Here is a 27,171-nt window from a genome sequence, read left to right as displayed (position 1 = left end):
TGCCCATCCCTTATTGGTATTGGTTTATTATTGTCACTTGTACCGAGGTACAGTGAAAAACTTGTCTTGCAAACCGATCGTACAGGTCAATTCATTACACAGTGCAGTTACATTGAGTTAGTATAGAGTGCATTGATGTAGTACAGGTAAAAACAATAACAGTACAGAATAAAGTGTCACAGCTACAGAGAAGGTGCAGTGCAATAAGGTGCAAGGTCACAACAAGGTAAATGGTGAGGTCAGAGTCCATAGCGTATAAGGATACCGTTCAGTAGTCGTATCACAGTGGGATAGAAGCTGTCCTTGAGCCTGGTGGTACTCGCCCTCAGGCTCCTGTATCTTCTACCCAATGGAAGAGGAGAGAAGAGAGAATGACCCGGGTGGGTGGGGTCTTTGATTATGCTGGCTGCTTCACCAAGGCAGCGAGAGGTAAAGACAAGAGTCCATGGAGGGCAGGCTGGTGTCCGTGATGCGCTGGGCTATGTCCACAACTCTCTGCAGTTTCTTGCGGTCCTGGGTTATTGCTCAGGTGTGGTCATGATGGAGTGGCCATTACACACTCAAGGGTCAATGGCAGCACAGAGACCAGTGCAGGTGAGGGGCTGCTCAAATCTAATCCTCCTCTCATTTCACTTTCCTATCATTTTGCAATCCAATTTGATGTGCTCATCTTTTACTAACCACCCACTCCTCCCTGTCACAACCCTACCCTTGTACCCTCAGATTGACAGGAACTCGTCTGGTCAATCAATAGTAATGGCTCGGCAGTGATAGAGTAGTGACAAAGTCCCTCCACTAGTCTGACGCTTGTAGTCACCAGCTGCGATTCTGACACCTAGTGTAGTGTAGAGGCAGGATCTGTGGACATGAGCACCCTGGTGACAGGGCAAAGGGAAAGCAGTAGCCTGGATGAGAATCCCTCAGAGGAGGTGGTCACACAAGTTCTGCTCACAAGGCACAGCCTGCAGAAGTTGCTGACGTACTCGGCACATTGGCAGTTCTGAAAGAAAACGAGTGTTCAGTGTCCGATACAGGAGGCAGCCCAGCTCCAGCCTAGTGCGGTGCTTTGCCCGGGGTCTGTGTATTACTTCCCGTGCGGATATATAAGCCAGCTCCATTTCTAAACTTGCAGATTCAGCCTGGGGGCCAAGGCCTTGACATCCACTGCAGTGCAAACAGAAGCCAGTGATTATCAGCACTGCAGCAGAAGCTGAAATTTCTGCCATGCAAGTTTGGACTGATGCCGTTGTGGTTCTGGGTCATGGTGTTCAAAGTGGCTCTGAGGGTGTCCCAGCAGTACAGAGTCTTCCTTTCAAAAGATCATAAGGATCAGCGGCTCCACTAGGCTTCTGTCCATTCTCAGGGTGGCAGTATCTGGGGTCCCACATTGCCACTGTGCCAGTACTCTTGCTCTCATTAATCAGTCAGACAGCCAGGACTGTTGAGATGATGCGGTCTTTAGCTTGGACCTTGGAGTTATCTCTTGGAGTTCTCTTGGAGGCAGTTGGAGAGGTGTTCTTTTCATGAAATTCAGCACCCTTTTTTCTCCAAACTTTCCTGCGTCCTCACCACAAAATTCAGTGTCAGAAGTTTGCAAAGGAACATCTAAACAAGCCTGATGCATTTTGGAAACAAGTCCTGTGGACTGATGAAGTTAAAATAGAACTTTTTGGCTGCAATGAGCAAAGGTATGTTTGGAGAAAAACGGGTGCACGATTTCATGAAAAGAGCACCTCTCCAACTGTTAAGCTCGGGGGTGGATTGATTATGCTTTGGGCTTGTGTTGCAGCCAGTGGCACGGGGAACATTTCACTGGTAGAGGGAAGAATGAATTCAATTAAATACCAGCAAATTCTGGAACCCGTCATCACACTGTCTGTAAAAAAGCTGAAGATGAAAAGAGGATGGCTTCTACAACAGGATAACGATGCTAAACACACCTCAAAATCCACAATGGACTACCTCAAGAGGCACAAGCTGAAGGTTTTGCCATGGCCCTCACAGTCCCCTGACCTAAACATCATCGAAAATCTGTGGATAGACCTCAAAAGAGCTGTGCATGCAAGACGGCCCAAGAATCTCACAGAACTAGAAGCCTTTTGCAAGGAAGAATATGTGAAAATCCCCGAAACAAGAATTGAAAGACTCTTAGCTGACTACAGAAAGTGTTTACAAGCTGTGATACTTGCCAAAGTGGGTGTTACTAAGTACTGACCATGCAGGGTGCCCAAACCTTTGCTTCGGGCCCTTTTCCTTTTTTGTTATTTTGAAACTGTAAAAGATGGAAATAGAAAAGTAATCTTGTTTAAAATATTAAAGAAGTGTGTCATCTTTAACTTTATGCCTTTTACTCGCTTAGCTATTCACAGTAACAGAAATTTTGACCAGGGGTGCCCAAACTTTGGCATGCCACCGTAGATGCCCAATTTTGAGCTGCCTGTTTGGTCTGACTCTGTACCAATTAGCATGGTGATCATGCCACAAAAGGCTCTCTTCAAAGTGAAGAGAAAACTTTCTCTCTACAAAGACCATGCAGTGCTCAGGTCCTACCAGTGCAGGCGTGGACAGATGCTTCTGCAGCTGGTGGTTTGGTGAGGATAAGGTCATGTCTGTTCATCCCTCTTGATCGAGTGGGTTTGTCACTACCCACTGCAGAGCCTGTCTGACGGCTGTGTCCTTCTGGACTGAGCCAGGTCTGTCGTTGTGTTCGTGTGGACATTGATATGGTTAACACTGGGGGAGAGATGAGATGGGAACTCTGATGGGAACTGGGATTGTGTTTATCGAAGTTTGGGTTGCTCTTGTAGTTCCTAAGTGGGCTTTCGACGTAGCCTCCTCCGTTCTGCTTTATAGCGGCTGGCAGGGGCTGAGTTTGTGTTCTTGCCAGATGAGTGGTAATTTGTGCATTATGCTCCTTAATTGGGAGATCCACTCTGCTGAATATGACTGATCTAGTGCTGCTAAATCTCCCTGTGCTCTTCAAAAACTTCCAACACAAACCAGCGTTTATCTGCAGTCATATCTCCTACAAATTAACCACCACAAACCTGAGAGCAATTGCGGATCCCTTTAAATAGCAGTTTGTCGTCAGGGGCCCGGTTTTTCTTGCTGTTAGTGGGGAGTACAGTGACACAGAAGGTAACTCTGCTGCCTCACAGCTCCAGGATCCAGGTACGATCCTAGCCTTTGGTGTGGTCTGCCTGGAGTCTGCGGGTTCTCTCTGTGACTGCATGGATTCCCCCGGGTGCTCCAATTCCCTTCCACATCCCAGAGATGTACTGGTTGTAGGCTAATTGGTTATTGTAATGTCGTAAGGTGGTAGATAATCTCGGTGTAGCTGATGGGCATATGGGAGAGAATGAGTTACAAGGAAATAAGTGGGAGAATAGGATTGCTCTGAGAGACAGCATAGATTCAAAGGGATGAATAGCCTCATTCTTTGTTGTTAGAGTTATGAGAGTTAGCCACTCTCCACACCCACAATAAACAGTCGATATCAAGCTTCCTTGCTCACTGGTTTATTCAAACGTATGTAAAGAAGTCACCAGGTGCAACGTTCCAGGAAGACTTTTAAGTTCCAGGAAGACCATAGTGATTATTATAACCTAGCATCATTACACATGATTTCTATCACCGAATTCTAACATTACACATCATAGATGAGCATTTTCTTGACCAAACATCAAATGTATGAGTATTATTCTTTGATTTACCAGAGATGAGACCTTTGTCCCTCGTCATTACCCCATCATATTAAAACCTCTCTTTGATTCATAAATCAGTCATTGTTACATACATTTATTAGCCATTTGTAGTCTACAAGCTTGCTATTATTAGGGGGCATATCTTTAGTGACAGGTTTTGTTTCTAAAGTCATCACTCCTCTCCACATTTCTACAGAGGTTAATTGTTTTAGGGACAGACTGGGACTCTGTCCCATCTTAGGAAACATTCCATTTGGAGCCATTTAAGTAATTAAGCTAGTAGCCTGGGCAGTACAAATATCTGCTAGCTTAATTACAGAAGTCAGGTCTGACGTGTTTAACCGGACAGAGACATTTTTTTCTTTTGTGACATGTTTTACCAGCTGCATCATGTCCCAAGTGTCATAAAAAAATATACTCCTAGAGTAAGGAAACATGAGAAATGATCTCTGGGTTCATCCCTGTTAGCTGCACACATGATGTTTGCAGATCCATCAAAATATAAATTGACAGCACTGGTCTGGAATCAGCATTGCACAGGGATTGGCATCAGTATCTGCCTGCTGTGCAACCTTAGTATGTATTAGCAACGCATGTCCCCAGTATGGCAGATGTTCAGACCTGCCCTTAGCGAAGAAAATTCAAAGCCAAGTGCAATCTGTAGGGTTTAAACAACAGCTAATATGGAAAAGAACTTTGTAACCAGTAAATGAATAAACAAGAGTCTTGGTTAAATCCAGTTTTGAATTCAGAGAAACTTCTGCCTGGATACGGTGAGAATGTGGAACTTGCTGCCACAATGTGCAATTGATGTAAATAGCATGAATATATTCAACCAGAAGCTTGGTAAGTTTATGGAAGTAAAAATTAGAATTCGACAAAAAATAACACTGAGGCAATGAAGGAAATATTCAGAAGGATAGCCAACAGATCTGTCCTGGCCAGGATCAGAGAAAATAAGTTTTTTAAGCAACTTAATTCTGCTGGGCTGGCATGACTGTGTTTCAAAAGGAGTGAGTGGGGCCATCCCAACCCTGCCCATGAACAAGGGAATATAGAAGATGCACTCTATAAACTTCTGAAATATAAATCATTGAGGAATATAATGAACTTCTACCCATTCATTATCAGGGAATGAAAAATATTGCCAACCTAATTAACAATTGTGGTTTTTAGCTCAGTGGACAAGATACAAGGCATGACTAATCTCTCTTGCATTGATTGTATCTCATCCAATTTCTTTAATTTTTTGTTCTATGCACAGTTCTACATTAAATTTTGTATTAGGGAGAAAAACAGGGTGGTTTTAAAATAGCATCCACATACTATTGCATAATGAAATGCTCACATTTTTACACAGGGTAAAGCCTGTTTTTGGCAAACCGTGAAACTCGTCAGTGTCTGGTGTTGTTATGGTGTTGAAATACCTCAAAGGTGGTACAGAGGAGCAAAATCGACTTTCCCCGATGTCGGAGATAAGAGCTAATGGTAATGATGTGATAAGTTGGCTCTTCTCCCAGATAATGTCTGAAGATACATAAGTACTTAATGAGTACTTTTTCTTTTGCAACAAAATGAGGGCCCAAGTTCTCCCATAAAGCAAGTATGAACTTTTAATCAGGCATCAAAGCTTACAAACTGGACACATCCACAAAGGAGGAAGATATTGTTACTGCGATGGTAGTGCTGCTGTGCTGGAATGATAAGATCAAGTAGGCTGAAGAGCCACCTTTAAGCTAACACATAGTGTGATGGTTTTCTCTTGATCCGTCTGTTGAAAATATTCTAAAGTCCATGTTGGTGTGCCATTTCTATAATTAGCCTTTTATTCTCAGTTGAAGGCACACAGACCACTAGACATTACATTACGGGCATAATTGGTTGTAATTTTACCCCCAGCAAAGTTTTCCAAAAGAAAACAAAAAGCCAAAGATGCTGAAAGTCAAAAATAAAACAGAAAATCAGGCAGCATCTGTGGAGAGAGAAGCAGGGATAATGTTTCAGGTTAACAAATTTAATTGGAACTGAGAAAAGATTGAAATTAAACAAATTGCAGAGAAGGAGGAGACAAATGTGGAGGGGAGAGGGGAAAAGAAAACTTGAAAGTGTACGATACACAGTGATGCATAGAGGGGAAGCAAAATAGTGCAGATACTGGAAGACTTAAATAAAGGCAATGTTGGAAATACATAGCAAGCCAGGCAGCATCTGTGTAGAGATAAATATAGTTAATTATTGTTGCATATTGATGACTAATCAACATAAATGGCCAGTTCTGATGTAATCTGGATAGGCTGCTTATCTTTTCTTTAATTCAATGTTGCCCTGAGGGATGTATGAATACATTGGGCTTTTTACAACAGTGTAAAGAGGTGAAAGACCAAGGTTGGTCAGAGTGCGAGTGGATGGAGAATTAAGTAACTGAAAGCTAAGGGCCACAGTTGTGAACTGATTGGTGTATTGCAGTTGATAGTCACCTCTACATTGGAGAGATGCAGGTTGAGTGGCTGCTTCGCAGGAAACCACTGTACAGTCCCCAGCGATGCCCCTGACACTTTATTTTCCATTCCACTCTCATTCTGACCTCCCGGTCCTTGGCCTCCCATAGTCTTCCAATGAAACCTGACTTAAGTTCAAGGAAGAGCATTTCATTTTCCAAATTGGTGTATTACCACCTTAACGACTCAACAGTAGATTCAACAATTTCAGATAACCAGCCTTTCTAGAGTGTGTCAAACTGGCCAGTTCTGACAAAAGGCCACTAACTTGCAATGTTAACTGTACCTGTGACTCCTAACTGCTGCCTGAACTGCTATTTCCAGTATTCTTAATTTTATTTTTTATTTCTTATATCTGCAGTGTTTTGATGCTTCAGCATTTTTTTTCCTCCTGTTTCTATCTCCTCCTGGCAACACACCTGTGATTAACAAGCCGTTATCACCCTTGCTCAGCTGGCACCACCACCATTGGTGTTATTCAGTCCCTCCTGCTCTCCACCTGATCACAGACATTCCCTTTGCTCTCTGTGCCCCCTCCTCATTCTCCACAACTTTGCAGTTTGTCCGATTTCCAGCTTCTCCCAGTTCTGATGAAAGGTTTATGACCCGAAATGTTAACGTTTTTTCTCCGTCCACAGATGCCACCTGACCTGCTCAGTATTTCCATCATTCTACTCTTATCTCAACAAAGTTCTGCCTGCTACCTCTGAACCAGTAATTTCAATACTGAAGGAATCCCACAGTGAGCAGTAGATGAGCTCTTGGTCTGTGTTGTACAGAATTTGGATCAGGCTGTCACTGGGAATTAGTTAGGTTATTCATTGTGCAAGGCATTTTGGTAAGTTATTCATTGCCAAAGACAACTTGGTGCTCAAATGTTGCATCTGTTGAAATCAAATTTGGGATTTTATCTGCCATTTTACACTCAGATAATTGCAGATTCCTGCAACAAACAAACAAACCCACATGTAATTCCCCATTCTAATTAACATATCACAAAACAGTCTCTGAAACAGTACCTCATGCTTTATCTTAATGTGGCAGGAACCAGATGCTGTTGCTATCTTGTATTAAAGTCAGATGGCTGTAAGGAAGGACACATCTACTCCTCTGTGCATGGAGAATGGTTTGATTCTTAAGAGAAGCTGTAAAATTAGATTGAGTAGCCCATATGCTGTTTGTGCAGTTGTTCTTGCGTTATCTCAAACTACATGTAAAGAATTAAGAAGTAGCAGTAAAAAAGTAATATCATCTGCTCAGTATGGTCTTCCTGTTCAGTAAAAATGCTGTATACATCCTCCTCCTCTCTTTGCCCTGCTGCATGTTGAGCTTTGTTTTGTTATTTTAAGAATAGTTTGAAATTTTAGAGATACACTCTGTGTTGCATGCTGCCTTTTCTGCACTGAAGTGTACAAATCGAAATTTTGCCTAATGTTACGAAGTTACAGAGGATTTACAGCCCTTTCAACTGTGGCCAAAGGAAGTTCAATAAATGATAGTGAGATAAATGACCAGATTATGTGTTTTGGAGTTGGTTTAATGGCTCATCTGAGGGAAGGGTATGACATATTGTTGACACTCCATCATTGCAACACTGCTCAGTACCACAACCTGTATTATTTGTTCAAGTTGCTGGACTGAGACATTGCCACACAGCTTCTGACTCAATGGATTGAAATAAGCAGCATAAATTTATGTAGCTCAGTAACCTAGCTCTTGTGGTCACACGAACAAAGCTGCTAAAGCTATTCTGCCTGGGACTCTCTGTTCCTTTCTTCATGTTAAAGGGTGCTACATTTTGTTTGCTGACATTTAGCTTTTGCCAAAGAATGAGGGAACCCTACCAGAAGCCAGTGGTCGAACTTGTGATACTTAAGTTAAAATGTTTTGTGTGTGTAAAAAAAAGTAGAATGTTTGCACTTGTAGCCTAATCCACTGTAGTCATACACACCGACTTTGTTTCCCATCAAGGTTAAAAGCAATTCAGTCGTCAATCCAAAACAAGGATTTGAAAATATATAACCTCCGTGCTGCAAGCCAGCACTTGCGAGTTGGACAGCTAAAAGGAAACCATTTTAGTATCATCATAAGAAATGTCAGCAAGCACCTGGAAGATGATCCTGAAGCAAGTCTTACTGAAAGGGTATTTGATGCCATTGAGAATGTCAAGGTAAAATTCCATTGAAAGTTGTTGCCTATATTGTACTGAGGATAAACAAAGAGAAGAGAAAGGGGAGATAGATTTATTCACTCGACCCTGAGCCGTGCGCATATTAATGTTTGATAAATATTTAATCCTCCACCTTTGTCCTTGGGTCGGCTTGGTTGACAGACAATGACGAGGCTGACATGCCAATCGTTTTAACACATAGAGTTTATGCAAATGATGTGGCCCCAAGATCATAGAATTACAGAAATTTAAGCACAGAAGCAGGCCATTTGGCCCATCCTGTCCATGCCCACTTTAAGTTAAATCTACTGCTCAGCTATTGTTTCATCGTTTTGCAGATAATGGCTCCTTAAGTGATCATTCAGGTCCTTTTCAAACAAGGTGAGAGTTTCTGTTTCCACCACCCAGGCATTGAATTTCAGATTCTCATTACTCATTGAAATGGTCTTGCATCATCTCACCTGTAGTTCTTATACCAATTGACTTTAGTCTAATTGTAGAGTTATAGATCAACACAGCATGGATACAGGCCCTTCGGCCCAACCAGTCCATACCAACCACCTTCTCTTCCCAGCTAGTCCCAATTTCCTACGTTCAGCACATATCCCTCTAAGCCCTGCCCCGCCATGTACCTATCCAAGTGCTTCTTGATACTATTGTACCTGCCTCAGCCACTTCCTCTGGCAGCTTGTTCCATAGACTCACCACCCTTTGCCTGAAAAAGTTGTCCCTCAGGTTCTTTTCCCTCTCATCTTAAACCTCTGCCCCCTAGTTTTGGACTCCCCTATCCCGGGGAAAAGACTGTTACCATCTATCCTATCTATGCTTCTCATAATTTTAAACACTTCAGTGAGGTTGCCCCTCATTTTCCTACGTTCCAAGGAATAAAGACCTAGACTGGCCAACCTCCCTATAACTCAGATCCTGGCAACATCCTCGTAAATTCTTTCCAGTTTAACCACCTCTTTCAATATAACAGGTGACCAAACCTGTACACAGTGGGGCCTCACCAATGACTTATACAACTGCAACATAATGTCCCAACTCCTGTACTCAGTGCCCCGACTGATGAAGGCCAGTGTGCCAAACGCCTTTTCCATCACTGTCTACCTTTGACATCACTTTCAATGAACTATGCACTTTGTGTTCCTAGATCCCACTGTTCCATTACATTCCCTAGTGCCCTGTAATTCATAGTAATAAGACATTTAGACATTTAAAGACCTTTTTCAAAGCCCTCAAACCCAAAAAGGAAAAAGGGACGGAAAAATAAAAAACCCACAACCCCAACAAGGACCTGCAGACCCCACCACAGATGGAGCAGGAGGTGCTTTGGCTTCGATTTGGGAGGTGAATGAGCTCCTTCTGATGCTTATGCTGGGTTTCTTTATGCTCCCAGTGCTTGGACTCGAGGTGCTTGATGCCAATCCAAATGCTCCTCCACTTGGGGTAGTCATGGGCCAGAGATTCCCAATGAAGCTGATGTAATTAGGGCCTCATTACTGGGCATATTAGCCTGGGAGAGGATGCTGTTGTTGGTTTGCTTATCCTGCTAGTGGATTTGGAGCATTTTGCAGAGTTAGAGTTGATTGAATCTCTCCCTGCTATCTTGGGTGTCCAATGAAGAAGGTAGCCGTTTCCATCATAGCAATGATTAATCACAAATACAAGAGCTAAAACACTCAATGTTTGGAGGAACTAATGTCACCTCTGCAAGGTAAGATCCCCTGATGGTGCAGTACATAAGTGTCTGACAATTTCTATTCTCTGGAGTGAGTGCGAAAATGAAACACTCCTGGGGTAGAGACAGTGCACCTGCAGTATGTACAGGGTGCAAACAGCAAATACAGGACAAAATGTGCTTGCTAATTACTGACATCTCGACTAAGGGGAATGAGTCCTCATTGTTTACCCTGCCTAACTTCCTCATGTTTTTAATGAAGTTCAATTAAATGTCCAAGAATCAAAGAACAGCCCCAACCTAGATGTCTCTCCTCTTGACAATACTTCTCCAGACCTGCAACATTCTCAAATTTCTTCTTTACTCTCCATTGATCTCGCGTCCTTCCTGTAGCGTGGTGACCACACTCTACGCGATGTTCAAACTGTGGCCTAGCTAATGCTTTGTACAATTCTGGGTGACCTCCCTGCCCCTGTGTTATAGCTGAACCAATAAAGGCAAGTATCCCCGTGCTTTCTTAACCACCTTATTTACCTCTCCTGTTGCCTTCACGAATTTTCAAATATGCGGCCCAAGGTGTCCAAGGTGACTTTTTAGTATTCTCCTGTTTATTGTGTATTTCCTTGTCCTATTTACCCTTCCCGAATGCATTGCCTGTCTGGATTGACCTCCATTTGACAACTTCATGCCCACCCACTGATATCTTCCTCCAACCTTGAAATGTGCTGCCAACTTTGGTATCATCAGCAAATTTCTTAATTGTGGCTCCTATGTTTAATTCCATATCATGTTATACCACAAGAAGCAAGGACCCTAGTACTGAGCCTTGTAAAAGCCCCCTGAATACAGCAGCTGAGTCACGAGAATTCTCATCAACAATTGTCCTTGGATTTCTGCCACCGAGCTGTTTTTAAGTAAGCTTTTCTCATTTACCTTGTGTCCATTGGGCTTGGGCTTTGTTGATTCATCTTCCTTGTAGGATTTTGTCAAACACCTTTGCCAAAATCCATGGGTGATATTATCAAATGCTCCATCCTCATTGATCATTGTTAGCTCCTCAAAAGAAGTTGTTAGTCAAACATGACCTCCCCTTAACAAATGTATGCTGATTAACCTAGAACTCTCTAAATCCTGATATGTGCCATCCTTCAGAATTCATTTTCAACAAATCAGCACTGTCAACGTCAGATTGATTGGCCTGTTGTTGTTAATTTTAGATCAGTTTACTATCCCTTTTCACCATTTTTCAGCAATAGTACCACGTCAGGAGTCTTCCAATGCTCCGGCATGCTGCCTGTTGTCAAGCAGCATCAGAATAATTGTAATCCAGAGCCGGTGCTGTTTCTTCCCCAGACTGGTTCAGAACTTGAGATACACTTTGTTTGGGTCTGATGTTCTATCAACTCTTGAAGGTGCCCTTCCCTTTATCGCCATAAGATGGGCTGGAAAGTATAGCCTTGAGTCAACAGATCCTCTGTATGTTGATGAGATAACAGAGTTACTGTTCTACCAAACTTTACAAAGAGCCCTATCTACACTGAATACGCCACTGTTTAAGATAAGATCAGATATCTTTGTTAGTCACATGTACATTGAAACACACAGTGAAATGCATCTTTTTGCATAGAGTGTTCTGGGGACAGCCCGCAAGTGTCGCCACGCTTCCGGCGCCAACATAGCATGCTCACAACTTCCTAACCCATATGCCTTTGGAATGTGGGAGGAAACCAGAGCACCCGGAGGAAACCCACACAGTCGGGGAGAACGTACAAACTCCTTACAGACAGCAGCCAGATTTGAACCCGGGTCGTTGGCGCTGTAAGCATTACGCTAACCACTGCACTACCATGCCTGCCCTGTTTATTATTCTTTGTAGCAGACATGGACCATGTGTATTTGTTAAATCGTAAGCTGCAGACTGAGAAAAGTTAATTTACTTCCCCTATTCAAGTGGAGATGCAAATTCTAAATCCTTAGCTGTTTCTTGGGTAAGACTGTTTAGTGATTATAAGGTCATGTCCATTTATCTTAATGACAAGTTATTACATGGAGAAATTTTATTTCCCTCATTCCTATTAATAATCTCACATTAGTACTGACAGTAATGTATTCCTGTTAAATGGCAAGTGAATTCTTTCTACTGCAGGAGAAAGGATTTGTGAACTACTATGGGCCTCAGCGATTTGGCCTGGGACAGAACGTTCAAGCAGATCAAATTGGTTTGGCTCTCCTTAAGCAGAATTTGGTAAGACTTCTTTCAACATGAACATTTTAAGACTTTCAGGTATACAGGCATGCTGAAGTAATTCTCAGAAGGGCTGAAGGCTTGAGAACTTCAGGCTGTTATAATGCCATTTCATAGCAACAAAATTTTAACCTGTTTATAGGCAATTAATGATTGGTGCTGATGTATATCAGGTTTCCTGTTAATGGCCCTGAAGTTGCAGCCAATCTGTATCTTTACAGAATTGTTATAGAACATTCAGAGCATAACTATTTTTACAGCCCAGAGTTTATGGGACAAAATTATACGTGGTCCATTTAAAGGAGCTAAATTTCATATTTGAGATTCAGGTAATGGAGGGTTACATTGCCAGTGCCAGAAAAAGAGGGATGAGAGGAAGTTCATGCAGGTTATAAATTGGTTTGGAGCATTTGAGCCAAGTGGTTGTACTGAAAGTAGTTTTTTTGCCCAGGCAGTGGATCTTGCTCCTACACCTTAGCTTTGAATAATCTTGTGATTTTTATATAGAGATTGAAACCGAGTGAAGGAGCTTTTACAAGAATGGTAAAGCTCAAAAATCACAAATCTAGGATTTCTTTAGTTGAGATGCAACCCGTTTATTTCATGATTCTTCAACCACTTAATCACTGGCTGATGTTGAAACGAAGGCATTTAATGATGGCAACTTCTAGTTGGTTTTCTTGCAACACACACACATTATAAATATTCCTGTTTCCTTATCACACAGTTGGCTATTTGGCCCATTGAGTCTATGTTGGCTGTCTGTGTAATCCCATGTACCTTCCTTGTAACCTTTTCTCTCACACATGACTATTAACACCCCCTGAGTCTCCCACCAGCCACCTGTACTAGGGGTAATTTTACATAAGCCAATTAACCTAACATCAAGCAAGTCTTTGGGATGTGGGAAGAAGCTAGAGCACCCAGGGGAAATCCACATCGTCACAGGGATAATGTGTAAACTCCACACAGTGAGAATCAAACCCGGGTGTCTGGAATTGTGAGACAGCTACACTACCTGCAGTGCCCAAGTTGGTAGCTGGCTTGAAAGTTAAAGAATGCTTCCACTTATGCAGAGCCTTTTCAATCACTGAGGTGTTGATTCACTCTACTGACAGTGGCAAATATGGAAGGCAGTTGGCATAAAAGGAACAGGAAACAGGAATGAGAGAGAGAGGGAATTTTTATTGTGATGTTGGTTGAGGTATAAATTTCTGGTCAGAGCACTTGGTAGGACAACAAATGTTCTATTTGAATGATGATTGGAATTTTTCTTACAGCCACCTAAAGAGACCATGTGGACCTTGATCTATTGTTTTAACAGTTCAATCTTTGAAGATTATTTTATTGACTTTTAAGGCAACAACTATACTTGCTTTTCCTGTTTAATTCCCATTGCAATGCACGGAGGAGGTTTTAATTCTGGTTATGTTATACCAGTGACTATTTTTCTGATCAGTGGATAAATTGGTCATTTGAAAAATTGCATCTGGGTTGAACATGCATTTAAGTTTCTCAAACACATGTTAGTTAACAAGGCTACTACAGACGATTTTGGAAAACACTTGGTGTAAATGGGCCACTCTATAACGTAACACCACATACAAAATATTGTTGAGCTCCTGAACGTTACCTCCATTTAAAAGAAAGTTTTTTGTGTCACTTCAGCCATATTGGGCATCATCCTTTCTAAGTTTAAGAATCAAAATTAAAATTAAAATTTTTTTTAAATTTTATTTACAGCGTGATAACAGGCCCTTCCAGTCCAACGAGTCAGCGCTGCCCATTTTAAACCCAAATTTGCCTACCCGTACGTCTTTTGGAATGTGGGAGGAAACCCACGCAGACACAGGAGAACGTACAAGCTCCTTACAGACAGCGACGGGAATCGAACCCCAATCGCTGGCGCTGTAATAACTCTCCTAAGGTCTGCTGCCTTAACCACACCAAATTCTGTCCATAAATCAGCACTGTGCTTGTTGATTGGTTTCCACTTTAAACTTTAAAATTCCTTGCTTCATTTTTAAATTCCTCCTGGGCAGCTGTCTTCTGCCTTCTTGTGCACAACCAAGTTTATTGCTGCACCACTCCTTTCAGGCCCAGAGCTTTGGAATTCCCTCCAAAAACCTTTCTGCTTCTCCAGCACTCTCTAATTCCTTGAGCTTCCTTTCATCCTAGTTGTTTACACGTGTTTAGTTACCCATCCTGATGTCTTTCCCTTTGGTTCATGTGATATTATTCTTCTGGGAAGCACCTGGGAATATTATGATTTGAAATGCTGTCGTTGCTGTTGTGAGGGTGATTATTGAAGTCCTGTCTGCTCCTTTATATCTGCACTTAGGTGAAAGCTCTGCACTTATTTTTTACACCAGAAGAAGGAAATGACCCTGTGAATAAGGCCAAAAGGCATTTTATTCATACTGGTAAGTGTCAACAGCCACAATTAAAAATGTATTTTTTTATTTTAGGTTTTGCTTGCTTGTTGTTAAGCAAACGGTTGTGTTTGTTAAGCAAAAGGTGTGATTGGCCTTCTGGCATGCTTTACCTATCTGGTTTATCAAAAGGGGCAATTTAATTAGTCCCAGCAATTTTTCCAATTTGCTTTGTGAAAGTTGGTATTGAACTTGATGCGTCGATTATCTTGAATCTGTCCCTTCTGGTTATTGCCTGGAAGGGATGAACTAGCATTTTTTTGGCATCTCTCAGTCAGGTATTCAGTATAATTCAAATCACTCAGCAACCAATGGCTTACTCTCAATTGATTATATTCTCACTGTTCAACAGTTTTCTTGCTGCCTCCCACCTGGAATCACTGATCACAGCCCCACATCCTGAGTGGATGCAATGGGTCAAACTCATTGGACCTTAGCATCCTGGAATTCCTGTTGAAATCAATGAGGTCTCAGACCTTGTGCCAGGAATTTGCAAAATGAGTGCTTCCTCCCCGCCCTCACTCCTGCTGAACAACTCACTGCAAGTTTCCAGATTTTGGGCTGTTCCATGCCATTTTTTGGTGTTGAAACAATCACGTGAGGCACCCTTATGTTGTTTCTGAAGGTCGCATAAAGATCTAGTGGTGAAGTTCACCAGTAAAGGCATTGTCTGGTGTCCATGTAACACCACACTGAAGCTGATGTTATTAGTTTCAGCATGGAGTTCTCACAAATTGCCAACATGTAGCCCAGCAGGTGCGATCTTTGCAGCCAGCTCTTAAAGGGACAAACCACAATACAAACAACACACTTCCAGCTACAGGAGTCTTGCTACTGAGTGGATAGGCACTACAATGATGAGAGGGGGTGTGGGAGGGTAGTCCCAAGGGGTAAGAGGGCTTAGGCAGGCTGGATGCATGTCCTCTGTGTGTGGCACCCTGGGAACCCTCTGGGGCTAAACCTAAGTGCTCCCAGTAGGAGGTTGCGAGGGAAATCTCTAAGGATGCACTTTGAGGGACCCTGCTATGCAGGCAAATACCCGTGCTCACTCTGCCTGCTCCTCTGGGGTGGAAGGATTAGTAGATGGCATCTCTCCTCGTGTACGGGGTTGGGATTTGGAGCAGTGAGCAGCAAACTGTGGGATGTGACAGAGATCTGCAGCTGCCTGGAATGGTCTTAAGATCAGGAAGCCAAGAGTGACCCAATGCTGACCTCCGTGCAAAACAGACAAGGCACACACGCGATGTATTTGTTGACATAGAAGGTAACTGACCTCATTGAGGGCAAGGAATGCAGTTTGAGTGTTGGCCCTTCACATAGCACAGTACCAGGGAAGCTACTGATTCTGTGAGTACGAACTGTTTCTTTTACCAGTGAGGTTGAGAATCACACTGCACACAAACTCTGCTTGTTGACGTCACTTGGAGTTTTACACTGGACGGGAAGTGCTGGGGAGAACGAAAATCCCGCTGAACATGAGTTGAATTTCCCATCAGACTTCTATTATTGGATTACGCTGTTTTGGTCTACATTGGATTAGGCTGTTTTCTCAGGAACACAATGCTAATTTTCTCAAAGTTTTAAGAATAAATAGCTGTATGTTTCTATTTTACTCCCAGATCTCCCAGGTATCAGGATTTTTTATTTTACTTATTTTTAAAGCAGTTGATGACTTCATTGGGAGAAGTACCATCCATGGAAGTGTTTTTTTTGCCCAATTTTAAATGCATTGAATGTGGATTTCATCTTAGCGTGTCAAAGTGCCTCCTGCAGGTGAAGCTATTAGGCTCATCACTTCTGAACAAAAATAAAGTTTGCCAATTATTTCACCCCACCCATGGCAACAGTAACTCAGTAAGTGTGTGATGAACTTATTTCATGCACATGATCTATGCCCAACGTTATATTTATAATTTTGCAGGTGTTCCTTGATTCATGGATGTTTGATTTAGGTATTTTCATTGTTGCGTTATTGACTCTTTCAGATAAATGACTTAAATTTACAAAGCTTTCAGATTAAACTAAGGCTCCATCTGTCCTCTCGGGAAGATGAGATTCCATGGCATTGTTTTGGAATAGAGCAGGGGAGTTCTCCACACTATGCTAGCCAAAACTAATCACTCAACCAATATCATTTTATCTGTGAGTTAGGAACTGCTACTATGGCGAAAATTGATGCCATATGTCTTACTTTAAGAGTTACTATACTTCATTGTCTGTATCGTGCTTTGGGATGTCTTGAGAAAAATGCTTTATTTCTGTTGCTGAATGCTAGTTTGAAACAAAATATAATCTCTGCAGCAAGAGCACAGAGTTAACAGTGGGAGATTTACAGGAATTGTAGGGGTTTCCTGCACAAAAGTTTAACTACCACTAGAATATACTCCCTCACGTGAGGCACTGAAGAGTCCTTGATACCATGTCTGTAGTGTTCTCTTTCCTTCAGAGGATGCCAAAACAACTCTTGCCCTGATGCCAGAGTATAAAACAAGAGAGCGACTGGTGCTACGTGCATTAAATCGCTATGGCAACGGTCAGGAAGGCTGTACCCGGGCTTGGCTAAGTTTACCACACTACATGCGCATTCTGTACATCCATTCGTACTGCAGTAAGATCTGGAATGAAGCTGTATCTTTCCGTTTGAAGACTTATGATATGAATGTTGTGGAGGGAGACCTGGTCATCTGTGATAAACTGGATCTAGATGTCTCATCTCGAAATAGCCAGGTAAGTCAATTTGATGGTTTTAAAAATAGCGTTGTGCTTGCTTTTGAATTTTTCTTATCATTTGCTGTACTGCCTTATGACCATAAGATCATAAGACCATAATGGATGTATTGCAGGAGGAATCAAGAATCTCTCAATCCTTTATGAATGGCCAAGCATCCACTCCTTTCCTTTCCTGAATGAGTAAAAGGATGCTTAGTGAAAATCCAGCTTTTTATGAACCACATATTTATTGCTAATCACCAGACACAACACCCTTCTCAGTTGTATGCTGTGCATGTACTCTCATTACAAGTTTGTTCCTTGGTGTGAATCCATTAAAGGCTGTGATTCTCGCAATGGCAGAAGAAAGGCTCTCCCTGCATCTCTGGCAAGAATAAACAATTTTTCACTGAAGGGACAATAATTCTTGTTTATCTTTATTTCACACTTCTTTTAAACAAAATTAGACAAACTAGTGGTGAGAATTTGATGATATCTTCTGTAATGAAATCAGCCATTTTAGTCCAAATTGTTCCTTTCTGCAATAGTTGGCTCATTCTAACATCTACGTCTAGCTGGAATAGAAAGCATGATCACTGATACCTTGGTTTCATATCTGTCGACATCTGTGATGTCTCATAACATTGGGCCTATATTCCTTTGAGTTTAGAAGAAAGAGACATGATCTTATTGAAATGTGCAGAATTCTTACAGGGCTCGCCAGGATAGATGCAGGAATGATGTCTTCCTTGGCAAGGGTAGCTAGAACCAGGGATCATTGTTTATTGGATTTGATTTAAATTTTCTCACCCCAAATATTGCCAGGTAACATATAATCAATGTTGCTTCTTCCAGTATAGAGGGAAAATGAGGATTCACTAGGTTGATTTTTTTAAGAAAAAGTGTCCATTGTTACTGTACATTTTCAAAGGACTTCTTTTGGAAAAAATTAACAGCATTTGAATTATTCCCAACCAGCAGGTGCACGTGGTGACAGCCAAAGACGTGGAATCCAACACTTACTCCATTGACCGGGTAAGGATGATATCTCTGTCCTTTATCTTAAACCTATCCCTCCATCATTGAAGGGTTTTTTGGAGAACATTATGCATGTATTCCTGAGGTCTTCACTGTTTTATGTGGAAGTAATGCACAGTATTGGTCATAATTGAAAGAAGAAGGTGGTTAATTGATGTCAGGAAAATGGACAAGTATATATGGTGCCTTACTTTGGATTTTCAGAAATGTAACTGCTCAGTCAAGGTAGTATTCTTCTGAAATTCTAAAACCATTTTGGTATAAACCTTGACTCAGTCATGCCTTGTCTCCCAATTAACTTGGAAAGCTGTAGGCTCAAACTAATTTCAGCATTTGTGCACCTAATTTAGTTCTGATATTCAAACCATCTCTGCACCCTCAGGCAGGTTAAAAGGTGCTGCAGCAGTACTCAGAGGAATGACTGATAGTGCATTCACCAATTGTTGTGGTCAACATTTATTCTCAGCTAATATAAATGTACAGGCAGATGACCTGATCATTAATATGGGGAACCACAAACACCAAGGGGTGTTTGGAGAGGCAGACAGTACCTATAAACTGATTCATTGATCATGGTCTCCATGCTACTTAAGCAGGTTGAGTTTGCCAACAATATTGTCACTAGGTAAAGAATTGGCTGTGGAATACTTAGGGTCATCATTAACTGATACAGAAAAACACATTTAATTAGAATCAGAATCAGGTTTATTATCACTGACATATGTTGTGAAGTTTGTTAGAGAAACAAAGGACTGCAGATGCTGGAATCTAGATGAAAAACACGATGATGCTGGAGGAACTCAGCAGGCCAGGCAGCATCCGTGGAGAAAAGCAGGCGGTCAACGTTTCGGGTCAGGACCCTTTTCCTATCTTCAGTCCTGAAGAAGGGTCCTGACCCGAAACGTTGACCGCCTGCTTTTCTCCACGGATGCTGCCTGGCCTGCTGAGTTCCTCCAGCATCATCGTGTTTTTCATCGTGAAGTTTGTTTTGCAGCAGCAGTACAGTGCAAGACATAAAGACGTAAAAATTACTATAAGTTACAAAAATAAATAAATAGTGCAGAAGAGGGATAACAAGTTGGTGTTCATGGTTCATGGGACCATTCAGAAATCTGATGGTGGAGGGAAGAAGCTGTTCCTGAAATGTTGAGTGTGGGTCTTCAAGCTGCTGTACCTCCTCCCCGATGGTAGTAACGTGAAGAGGGCATGTCCAAAGTGGTGTCCTTAATGGTGGATGCCGCCTTCTTGAGGCACCGCCTCTTGAAGATGTCCTCAGTGGCGGGGAGGGTTGTGCCCGTGATGGAGATTGCTGAGTCTGGCAAGCTATTCAAAAATATGTGCGAAATACAAGACTAACATTTCTTAGAGTACAAATTAAGAGGTTGCTTTTTGTAGTTTTCTTTCAGATGGAAATTAATCTGGTGTTTCTTTTTAACTGAAGGTTGTTCTCCCCATGCCCGGGAACAGCATCCAGTATCCCTGCAACAAGCTAACTTTATGGTACCAGGATGCTTTGGTGCGAGACGGGCTGGAGGCTTGCAGGTTTAGAATCCCTGCGCTCCAACTGAACGTTCCAGGGTGTTATCGGCCGCTCCTAGCATGGCCTCAGCAACTTGTGTATCGGTGGTTGGAAGGTGAAGAAGTGCTTTGTGCAAAGGAAAACTCTGGCTTTGCTACTGGTGAATCCAAGCTGCCGCCAGAAACAGGAGATGCTCTTTCTTTGTCATTCAGCCTGAATTCGTCAAGCTATGCAACAGTGTGTCTCCGGGAAATAATGAAATGCAACATATAGTTCAATGTATGCTCTTTGGCATCATCACTGTTGGTATTGTCAGAGAGGCAGTTGGCACTTTTGGTATATAGAGTGTTTGCTTTTGGAGACGGGGACTATGTGTTCATGCTTGAAGGCTGCTTTGGAAAAAGTCTGACAGGTCAGAGTTTAAGCTGCGAAAATTGATTTGTCTCTGCAAAATGAGAGTTACATTGCTTCAGATGGAATTGTGGCTGCAGATCCTCACGGCCTGAAAGGCAGGAGAAATCAAACGGAGGCGTGTTTGAGCAGGGTTGGAACTCGGGATAAATTGTCCATCAGGCATCACTGTCATGGGATGTTAAGCAGGTCTGCCCTCTCACCTAGAAATACTTCAGTCCAAGGGAAACCAGGCAGCATGAAAGGACGGGGGATAAAAGCACAATCACGGGGGAATAACCACAGAGGGAACCAAGTCACGCTGAGGGAAATGAAATATATATCTTTAAGCATGGAATATGTGCCCTTTAATTATTCCGTGAGCACTTGAATCAGAACTTGTTTCCAGTCCTGCACTATAGCCTCTATTGGCTTTGGCCAAACAACTGGTAGCTCAGAATAATCAGTGAATCAGAATTACCTTTTAATATTAAAATAGGAATGGGCAATATGGTCAGCTTGATGACACTTAAATGTGATTTTGTGTTTGAGATGTGCACCCTGTGGTTTACTATTGAGGGTGCATTGCACATCCAACATCATGATACGACCTGTTACCCTTTGCCCCTGTTATGTATTAATGTGCCCTTTTCACCTCAAATTGGTTCAAATATCCAACATCCTAAATTAAGAAGATTAAGAGCTGAGCTAATGGAGGTGTTAAAATGATGAATGTAAAAGAGCAAAGATATTTCCCATGAGTCCACAACAAAGTGCAAATCTTAACAGTGGAACTGTACCATCCAGTGGTGATGTCAGGAAACACTTCCTTACACAAAATTTGAAACTCTCCATCCTCCAACCGTATCTCCTAACTCCCCCATCCTCAAAAGGTTAAGTCAGTTGAAAATACAAAAAGTGCCGTTATTACCTAAGGAGTTGAGTAATCTACTGTTGTTGCAATGTTCCCAAGGTTCAGTTTGAACTGAGACAAAATTTGCGTGTTGTTTTTCTTTCAAAATACTAATTTTTTTCCACTGCAATACTTTCAAAGATATTGGATTCATTGGAACAAAATTATCCATTCTATGGCATGGTTGAATGACAAATAAAATGCTTCCTTGAGAAGGGAGAGAGTGTGGCACTAGTACCTGGCTCTAGTAACGCAGTTAGACAACAACAATGGCATCATCGTGAAGTATTTTCAGCCACCAGTGAAGCCATTGTGGTGCACGTGTGGTCCAGGAACTGGGGCCTGGACACAGATTCTGCTTCAGCTCCGCACAGTCCAGCCCTTCCTCTCCACAGGAGTATTGGCCTGAGGCCGAAACAAACCTGTGGTGTAAATGCAGCCACAATTACAGCATCTGCTGGCAATTCTCTGTGAACAGAAGGTACTTGGACCAAGGAGTTGTCGCCAATTAAAAAAATTAGAGGTAAGTTGCTGCTTCACATGGAAAGAGTGGGTGGTGGGGAGGGAAGAGTTAAAAGTACATTTGTACAGTGGCTACTTTGAGAAGGGAAACAAGTATTAGTGGAGAAGGAAGAATAAAGTGGGGTGTCTTGGAGGACAAAATCGCTTGGGAACACTGGGAGGGGCAAATACCTGCCTGGTGGTAGCATCCCATGAGGAGATGGAAGCTGTGGAGGATGAGGGCAGGGCGTGAAGGCTTTTTGGATGTAAAAGCTGGTGGAATGGAAAGTGAGGACGAGGAAATCTTCTCCTTGTTCTGAGAGGGGTGAGAACAAAAGTGTGGAAACTGGAGCAGACATGGTTGAGGGCTCTGTTATCCGTGGAGAAGGGGAGTGCACAGTTGAGGAGAAAGGAAAACATGGAAAGCAGTGATGTGATGGAGAACTGGGAAATGGAATGAACTCCTTAGAAGAAGCCAGCGTAGGAGGAAATGTCATCAAGCTAGCTGTGGGAGTCAGTGACCTCAAACTCTCAGATGTCTGTCACTCTGTCTCCATCTGACCTCTGCCTTCTACACTATTGGAAAGGTGTTCTACGTGAGCTTGAGGAACAGCACCTCTTCTTGCTGCCTTCTGGATTTAACCTTGGGTTCAACAATTTCAGATAATCAGCATTCCTATTTTTATTTAAGATTTCCCGAACTTACTCCATCTTGCTCTGGTAATTTTGAATAATTGATCTGAATTTACAACTCCAAACTCTTGCCTGATTTCAACAGCAACAACCAATCCGTTGGAAGAACTCAGCAGGTCGAGCAGCATCTGTGGGAGGAAAGGAATTGTCTAAATAGTACACTGCCATCCTATTTCACTTTGCACTATTAGCCCTTTTGTCATTTAAGCTCTCTTGCTTGTCATCCTTAGGTTTCCCCCCTTCTCCACTTACTCTGAATTTATTACTTTGTTTCATTGTTTTTACTAATTCTGGTGAAGCATTAACTCATCTTCCCTCTCCACAGGTGCTGCTTGACCTGCTGAGTATCTCCAGCATTTACTGCTTTTATTTCACGTTTCCAGGATCTAGAGTATTTGCTTTTGTTTTTAGTGCACCTTCTCTTGCTTTCATTGCTACAGCTTCAGAAAGAAATACCAGCGTTTTTATGATATTGACAGTCAGTGCTGATTGTTGCTGATCCTGTTCCGCACCTCAGGGTCACGACCCACACCAACGCACTGCTGAACTAAATTTATTGAGGCTGCAAGGCTCCCAAGGTCTGCCCTATGTTACTACCACAATTCATTCCATGAGATGTGGTGGACATGAGCATCGACTAGGCTGCAATCAGCAGAAAGTAAGACCCTGTCTCTGCAGCACCTTGATGTCCTTTGGACAGCTTGTGGTGAAAGATCCTTTCATTGTCTCCTGATGAGCAGAGACATTTAGAAATAGTTGGGGGAAAAACTAGATCATTGAAAGAGAAAATGTTGCTTTCAAAACACACAGAACTGCCAGTGATTAATTATGAACATAAATATACATTGAAATAAAACATAAAAAGAGAAAAGGAAGATTTGTACTTATGAATAAACAAATTAGGAACAGGATTAGGACACCTCCGGCATTCCCGCCACTTAATAATATCACAGCCGATTAGATTCTTTCTTTCTTTTTCAATCTTTTTATTAATTTTCAAATTAATACAGACTAATACAAATAACATCGGTAATTATACACGTAATACAAAGATCAGGAGGACAATCATGACATATATAGTCATAAAGAATAAAAAATATATTGTAGGCCCCATGGTTTCTTAGTAAACGAATATATTACAAAAAGAAAGTCAAAGGAGAAAAAAAAGATTTATTATATAAAAAAAAAACCCAAATTGAAAAAAAATTCTAAGTAATAAAACAAACTAAAACAAAATTCCAGAAGAAAAAAAAAGCTGGACTGATATTTCTCGATGAACAAAGAGCATTATTATGTTGTCACGCTGCTCCTCTAAATTCAAAGATTATAATTAGATTTCTACTCTGTTCTAGCTGTGTTTGGATAATGTTGTGGGGCCAGATATGAAGCACAATTCTTTGGCTCAGCCCCTGGACTCTGGCCCATCGTGCGCTTGCCGCCATTCATCGACTCCTTATCTGTGAGCCACAATTTACACCGTTACTGAACCTGCTGTACTCCTGATGAAATTTGAACGCCGGACATGCCTGTCATTCTGCAGTTAGGTCCTTTGGAGGTTCAGCTGTGAGCTGCTGAGAGTTGACAGACATGAGCTTGCCGTGCATCCATTACTGCCTGAGTAGCTGTACAGACAGGGGCTAATGTTTCAGCATTCTCCCATGAGCTGGGTGAGGAGGTGTGTTAGAACTTGCTTTGAGAATAATAGTGTGTGGTCTGATATTCCTATTTGCTCTGTAGATAAGTTAAGGCAAAACCTCTTTCAATATTTACTATGCTTTTGTACAGTTGTGCTAACTATGTAGGTCACCAAGCTCTTGAAGCATTAACGGGATAGAGAACGAGTCAAATTCTTGCGCCCATGTAAGATAATCCTTTTCCTTTAAGCAGGGCCCCGGTTGACGTTGTCTTGCTACTATTTCTATACGTAATCGTGCAGCTATTTATCTTTCACTTACTTATTTTTTGAGAAAGGTGAGTGTTATTTATCTGATAACTTATCAAAATGAAACCCCATTTCTTTTCCGGTTTTTTCCAGTAACACCATCCCAAGTATAAAGTTGCCATCATGGTGCCCCATCAGTTAGGTTTGGGACAGGGCTTCACCCAACTTGCCCCAAATCATTAACCAAACAGCCCACCAATACCAAAAAAGTTTAGTTTCACCCGATTGTAAAAGGGATTTAATCCTCTGCCTCAAATTAGGCTCTATTTGGCTTAAAACATTTATTACTGTTTCCAAGTACTAACAAGACTGTTTAACTTTCAAGATCATATGCTTTCACAGCAGTGCAGCTGTGGCCACTTAGTTCTAGGAGGTGATTAATGCTTTCTAGCAGGTGTTTTGGAGAAGTGAATCTTTAGTTTTAAGTTACTTTCACTTTAAGATGGTGACAGCATTTTGAATGTCAGTTATTGGATGGAAACCCAGGTGTGTGTAAACAGTCCTTACCAGTGCAGTAACAGGTGTAGGAAATGAAGACTACATGCTGAGTTTGTGACTGCTTATTGCAGTTAAGTTTTAAGTAGTGTTTAAACCACTGAGGAAAGTTGGCTGGAAGCATGTATATTGGTTGCTTTGTTAGAAGCATAACTCTCTCAAGGCTCTTGGCTACTTTGGGGAAAGTCAATGAATTACTTTCTATAAAGAGAGGTAAGTAGGCAATGTAAACTTTGAGCAGCAGCTGTGAAGTGATAGAATGCATAAATGTAGAGTTTATGCAAGCATGTAATAAAAGCAGAGTGGTTTTAATAGGGGATTTTAACTTTAATATATGTGGGATAAGCACAAGTGCTCATGTTAAAAATGCAGAGACTTTCTGGCACATACTTAGGACGGTTTCAGCATTCTGTCCAAGAACCAGTGAGGAAGAGGAAGTGTTAGATTGAATAATAAACCAGCCTAATTGTACATGAGCATTTATTTTACCACGATCATAATTTGCCATGCAATATAGTATTTGAAAGGAAGAAAACCAAGGTGTCTATAAGTTTTTGGATTTATGTCAGACTAACATACAATGAGGATAGAGGCTATTCCCAAGACAAGTCTACCAATGAACAGAAAGAAAGTTCTGTGGGTGGTTCTTCTGGGGGGAAACTGAAAGGCTACACAGTAATCTTCTCCCCAAAAGACCAGAGCTTTACAGCCCTCCCCCATCCCCACCTACCCTCTCCTTTCCCCTCACTCTCCTCTCATCACCCTCTTCCCCCTCTCCCTTGTTCACCCTCACCCTCTTTCCCACACTGAATCCACCTCGCCCTGCCATCATGCTCACAGTGGACCTCCCTTCCCTCCATGTCCACGAGTCCCAGACTTCCTCCCAGCTTCTTTGTCCATTCTAACCCCATCAAACCCCCTGCCCACATTAACCCCACCAATTTCCCCCCACCCTAGGCTTACACTAACCCTCTGCTGTGCCCCCTGCTCACTCTGACTCTCCTCCTACTACCCAATTTGGACTGCCCAGCAGTCATCAAGCAAGCTCTTATTTCTCTCCCCATCCCCTGGGAAATGAGGGAATATTACAGAGGGAGGTTGAGTGTTACTGGAGCTGCATCTATCCAGGCAGAGAGTATCCCATCACAGTGCCTGGTGCTGGTGGAAAGTCTTTGGAATAACAGGAAGTGAATCACTTGCTGCAGGATACCCAGCCTCTGACTGCTTATGACTCACCACCTGACACTTCCAACTAGAAGCTCAGGACAAAGCAGCCTGCCTGATCAGCCTTCCATCCACCACCCTCAGCTGGCATTCTCTCCACCACTGGTGATGTGTGGCTCCATCGGGTGCCATCCATGAGATGCATTACTTGCCTGTGCCACTGAAGGTCTGGGGCACAGACTTCTGGTCTGAGATCGATGGGTATTTGTTGGGTATCAAAGGATGTGGAGCCAAGGTGGGGAGATTTGATTAACAAACTGAGCAGTGAGATGACGTTCCAGGATATGAAATACCTTGAGGGAGCATTCTTGCTTAAACTCAAAATGCTACTCCCTATGAAAAACCCTGAAAGATCCTGTTCTTTGTGATCTTGTTTACTCTATGCTAATTTAAAAACTTCACAAGTGCTGCCTGACCTGCCGAGTATTTCCAGTATTTTCTCCTTTTTACCTGTACGATTGGTTACCTGTATGATCGGTTTGTAAGACAAGTTTTTCACTGTACCTTGGTACAAGTGACAATAATAAACCAATACCAATATTTCAGATTTCCAGCATCTGTAGTTATTTGCTTTCCAAATGTCCTCTTTCTAAGCAATAAACTACTCTGTGGGGAACAGTTTTTACTGTAATCACGTCACTGCTCTTTTGCAAAAACAGCCCTAAAAGACTGAATTTTCAATTACCAGTACAACCTCGCTGTGTGAAAACTTAGAAGATGAAATAAACATTTGTAAATTTCAGAAACCAACATGGAAGCAGCCTTGGGAGGGAGGGAGACAGATAGACAAACCTTCAAAAGAAATTCCTGCAAGGATGTGTAGTAATTGGAGATCTCCACTAGATAGCAACATTGTACTGCTGGCTTGACCCAACAAAGTAAAACTGAACACAGCATGGACAACAAACTCAGTGAATCGTTGACCTTGCCATCAACTGCCGGGTAGGGTATGTTAGTTCCTGATAATCCTATGACTTCAAACAAATATAAACTGACAAAGGGCAGAAAGATATTGGA

The 27,171-nt window shown here is 42.1% G+C and overlaps 1 protein-coding gene across 3 annotated transcripts in view; it reads left to right on the top strand.

The window, feature by feature from the left end:
* Nucleotides 1–26,625, top strand: part of pus7l (pseudouridine synthase 7 like) — a 35,935-nt gene extending 9,310 nt beyond the window's left edge. For all 3 annotated transcript variants that reach the window (XM_052030261.1, XM_052030262.1, XM_052030263.1), the window contains 6 exons: nucleotides 8,174–8,372; nucleotides 12,200–12,298; nucleotides 14,640–14,721; nucleotides 17,177–17,457; nucleotides 18,418–18,474; nucleotides 19,919–26,625. In XM_052030261.1, coding sequence (XP_051886221.1) covers nucleotides 8,174–8,372; nucleotides 12,200–12,298; nucleotides 14,640–14,721; nucleotides 17,177–17,457; nucleotides 18,418–18,474; nucleotides 19,919–20,269 — 1,069 coding nt within the window. In that variant the 3' untranslated portion in view covers nucleotides 20,270–26,625. The remainder of the gene's footprint in view (nucleotides 1–8,173; nucleotides 8,373–12,199; nucleotides 12,299–14,639; nucleotides 14,722–17,176; nucleotides 17,458–18,417; nucleotides 18,475–19,918) is intronic.
* The last annotated feature ends 546 nt before the right edge of the window (nucleotides 26,626–27,171 follow it).

Source organism: Pristis pectinata, chromosome 15, assembly GCF_009764475.1.
Source record: "Pristis pectinata isolate sPriPec2 chromosome 15, sPriPec2.1.pri, whole genome shotgun sequence".
Classification (NCBI taxonomy): Eukaryota; Metazoa; Chordata; class Chondrichthyes; order Rhinopristiformes; family Pristidae; genus Pristis; species Pristis pectinata.
This window is presented reverse-complemented; position numbering and strand designations above follow the sequence as displayed.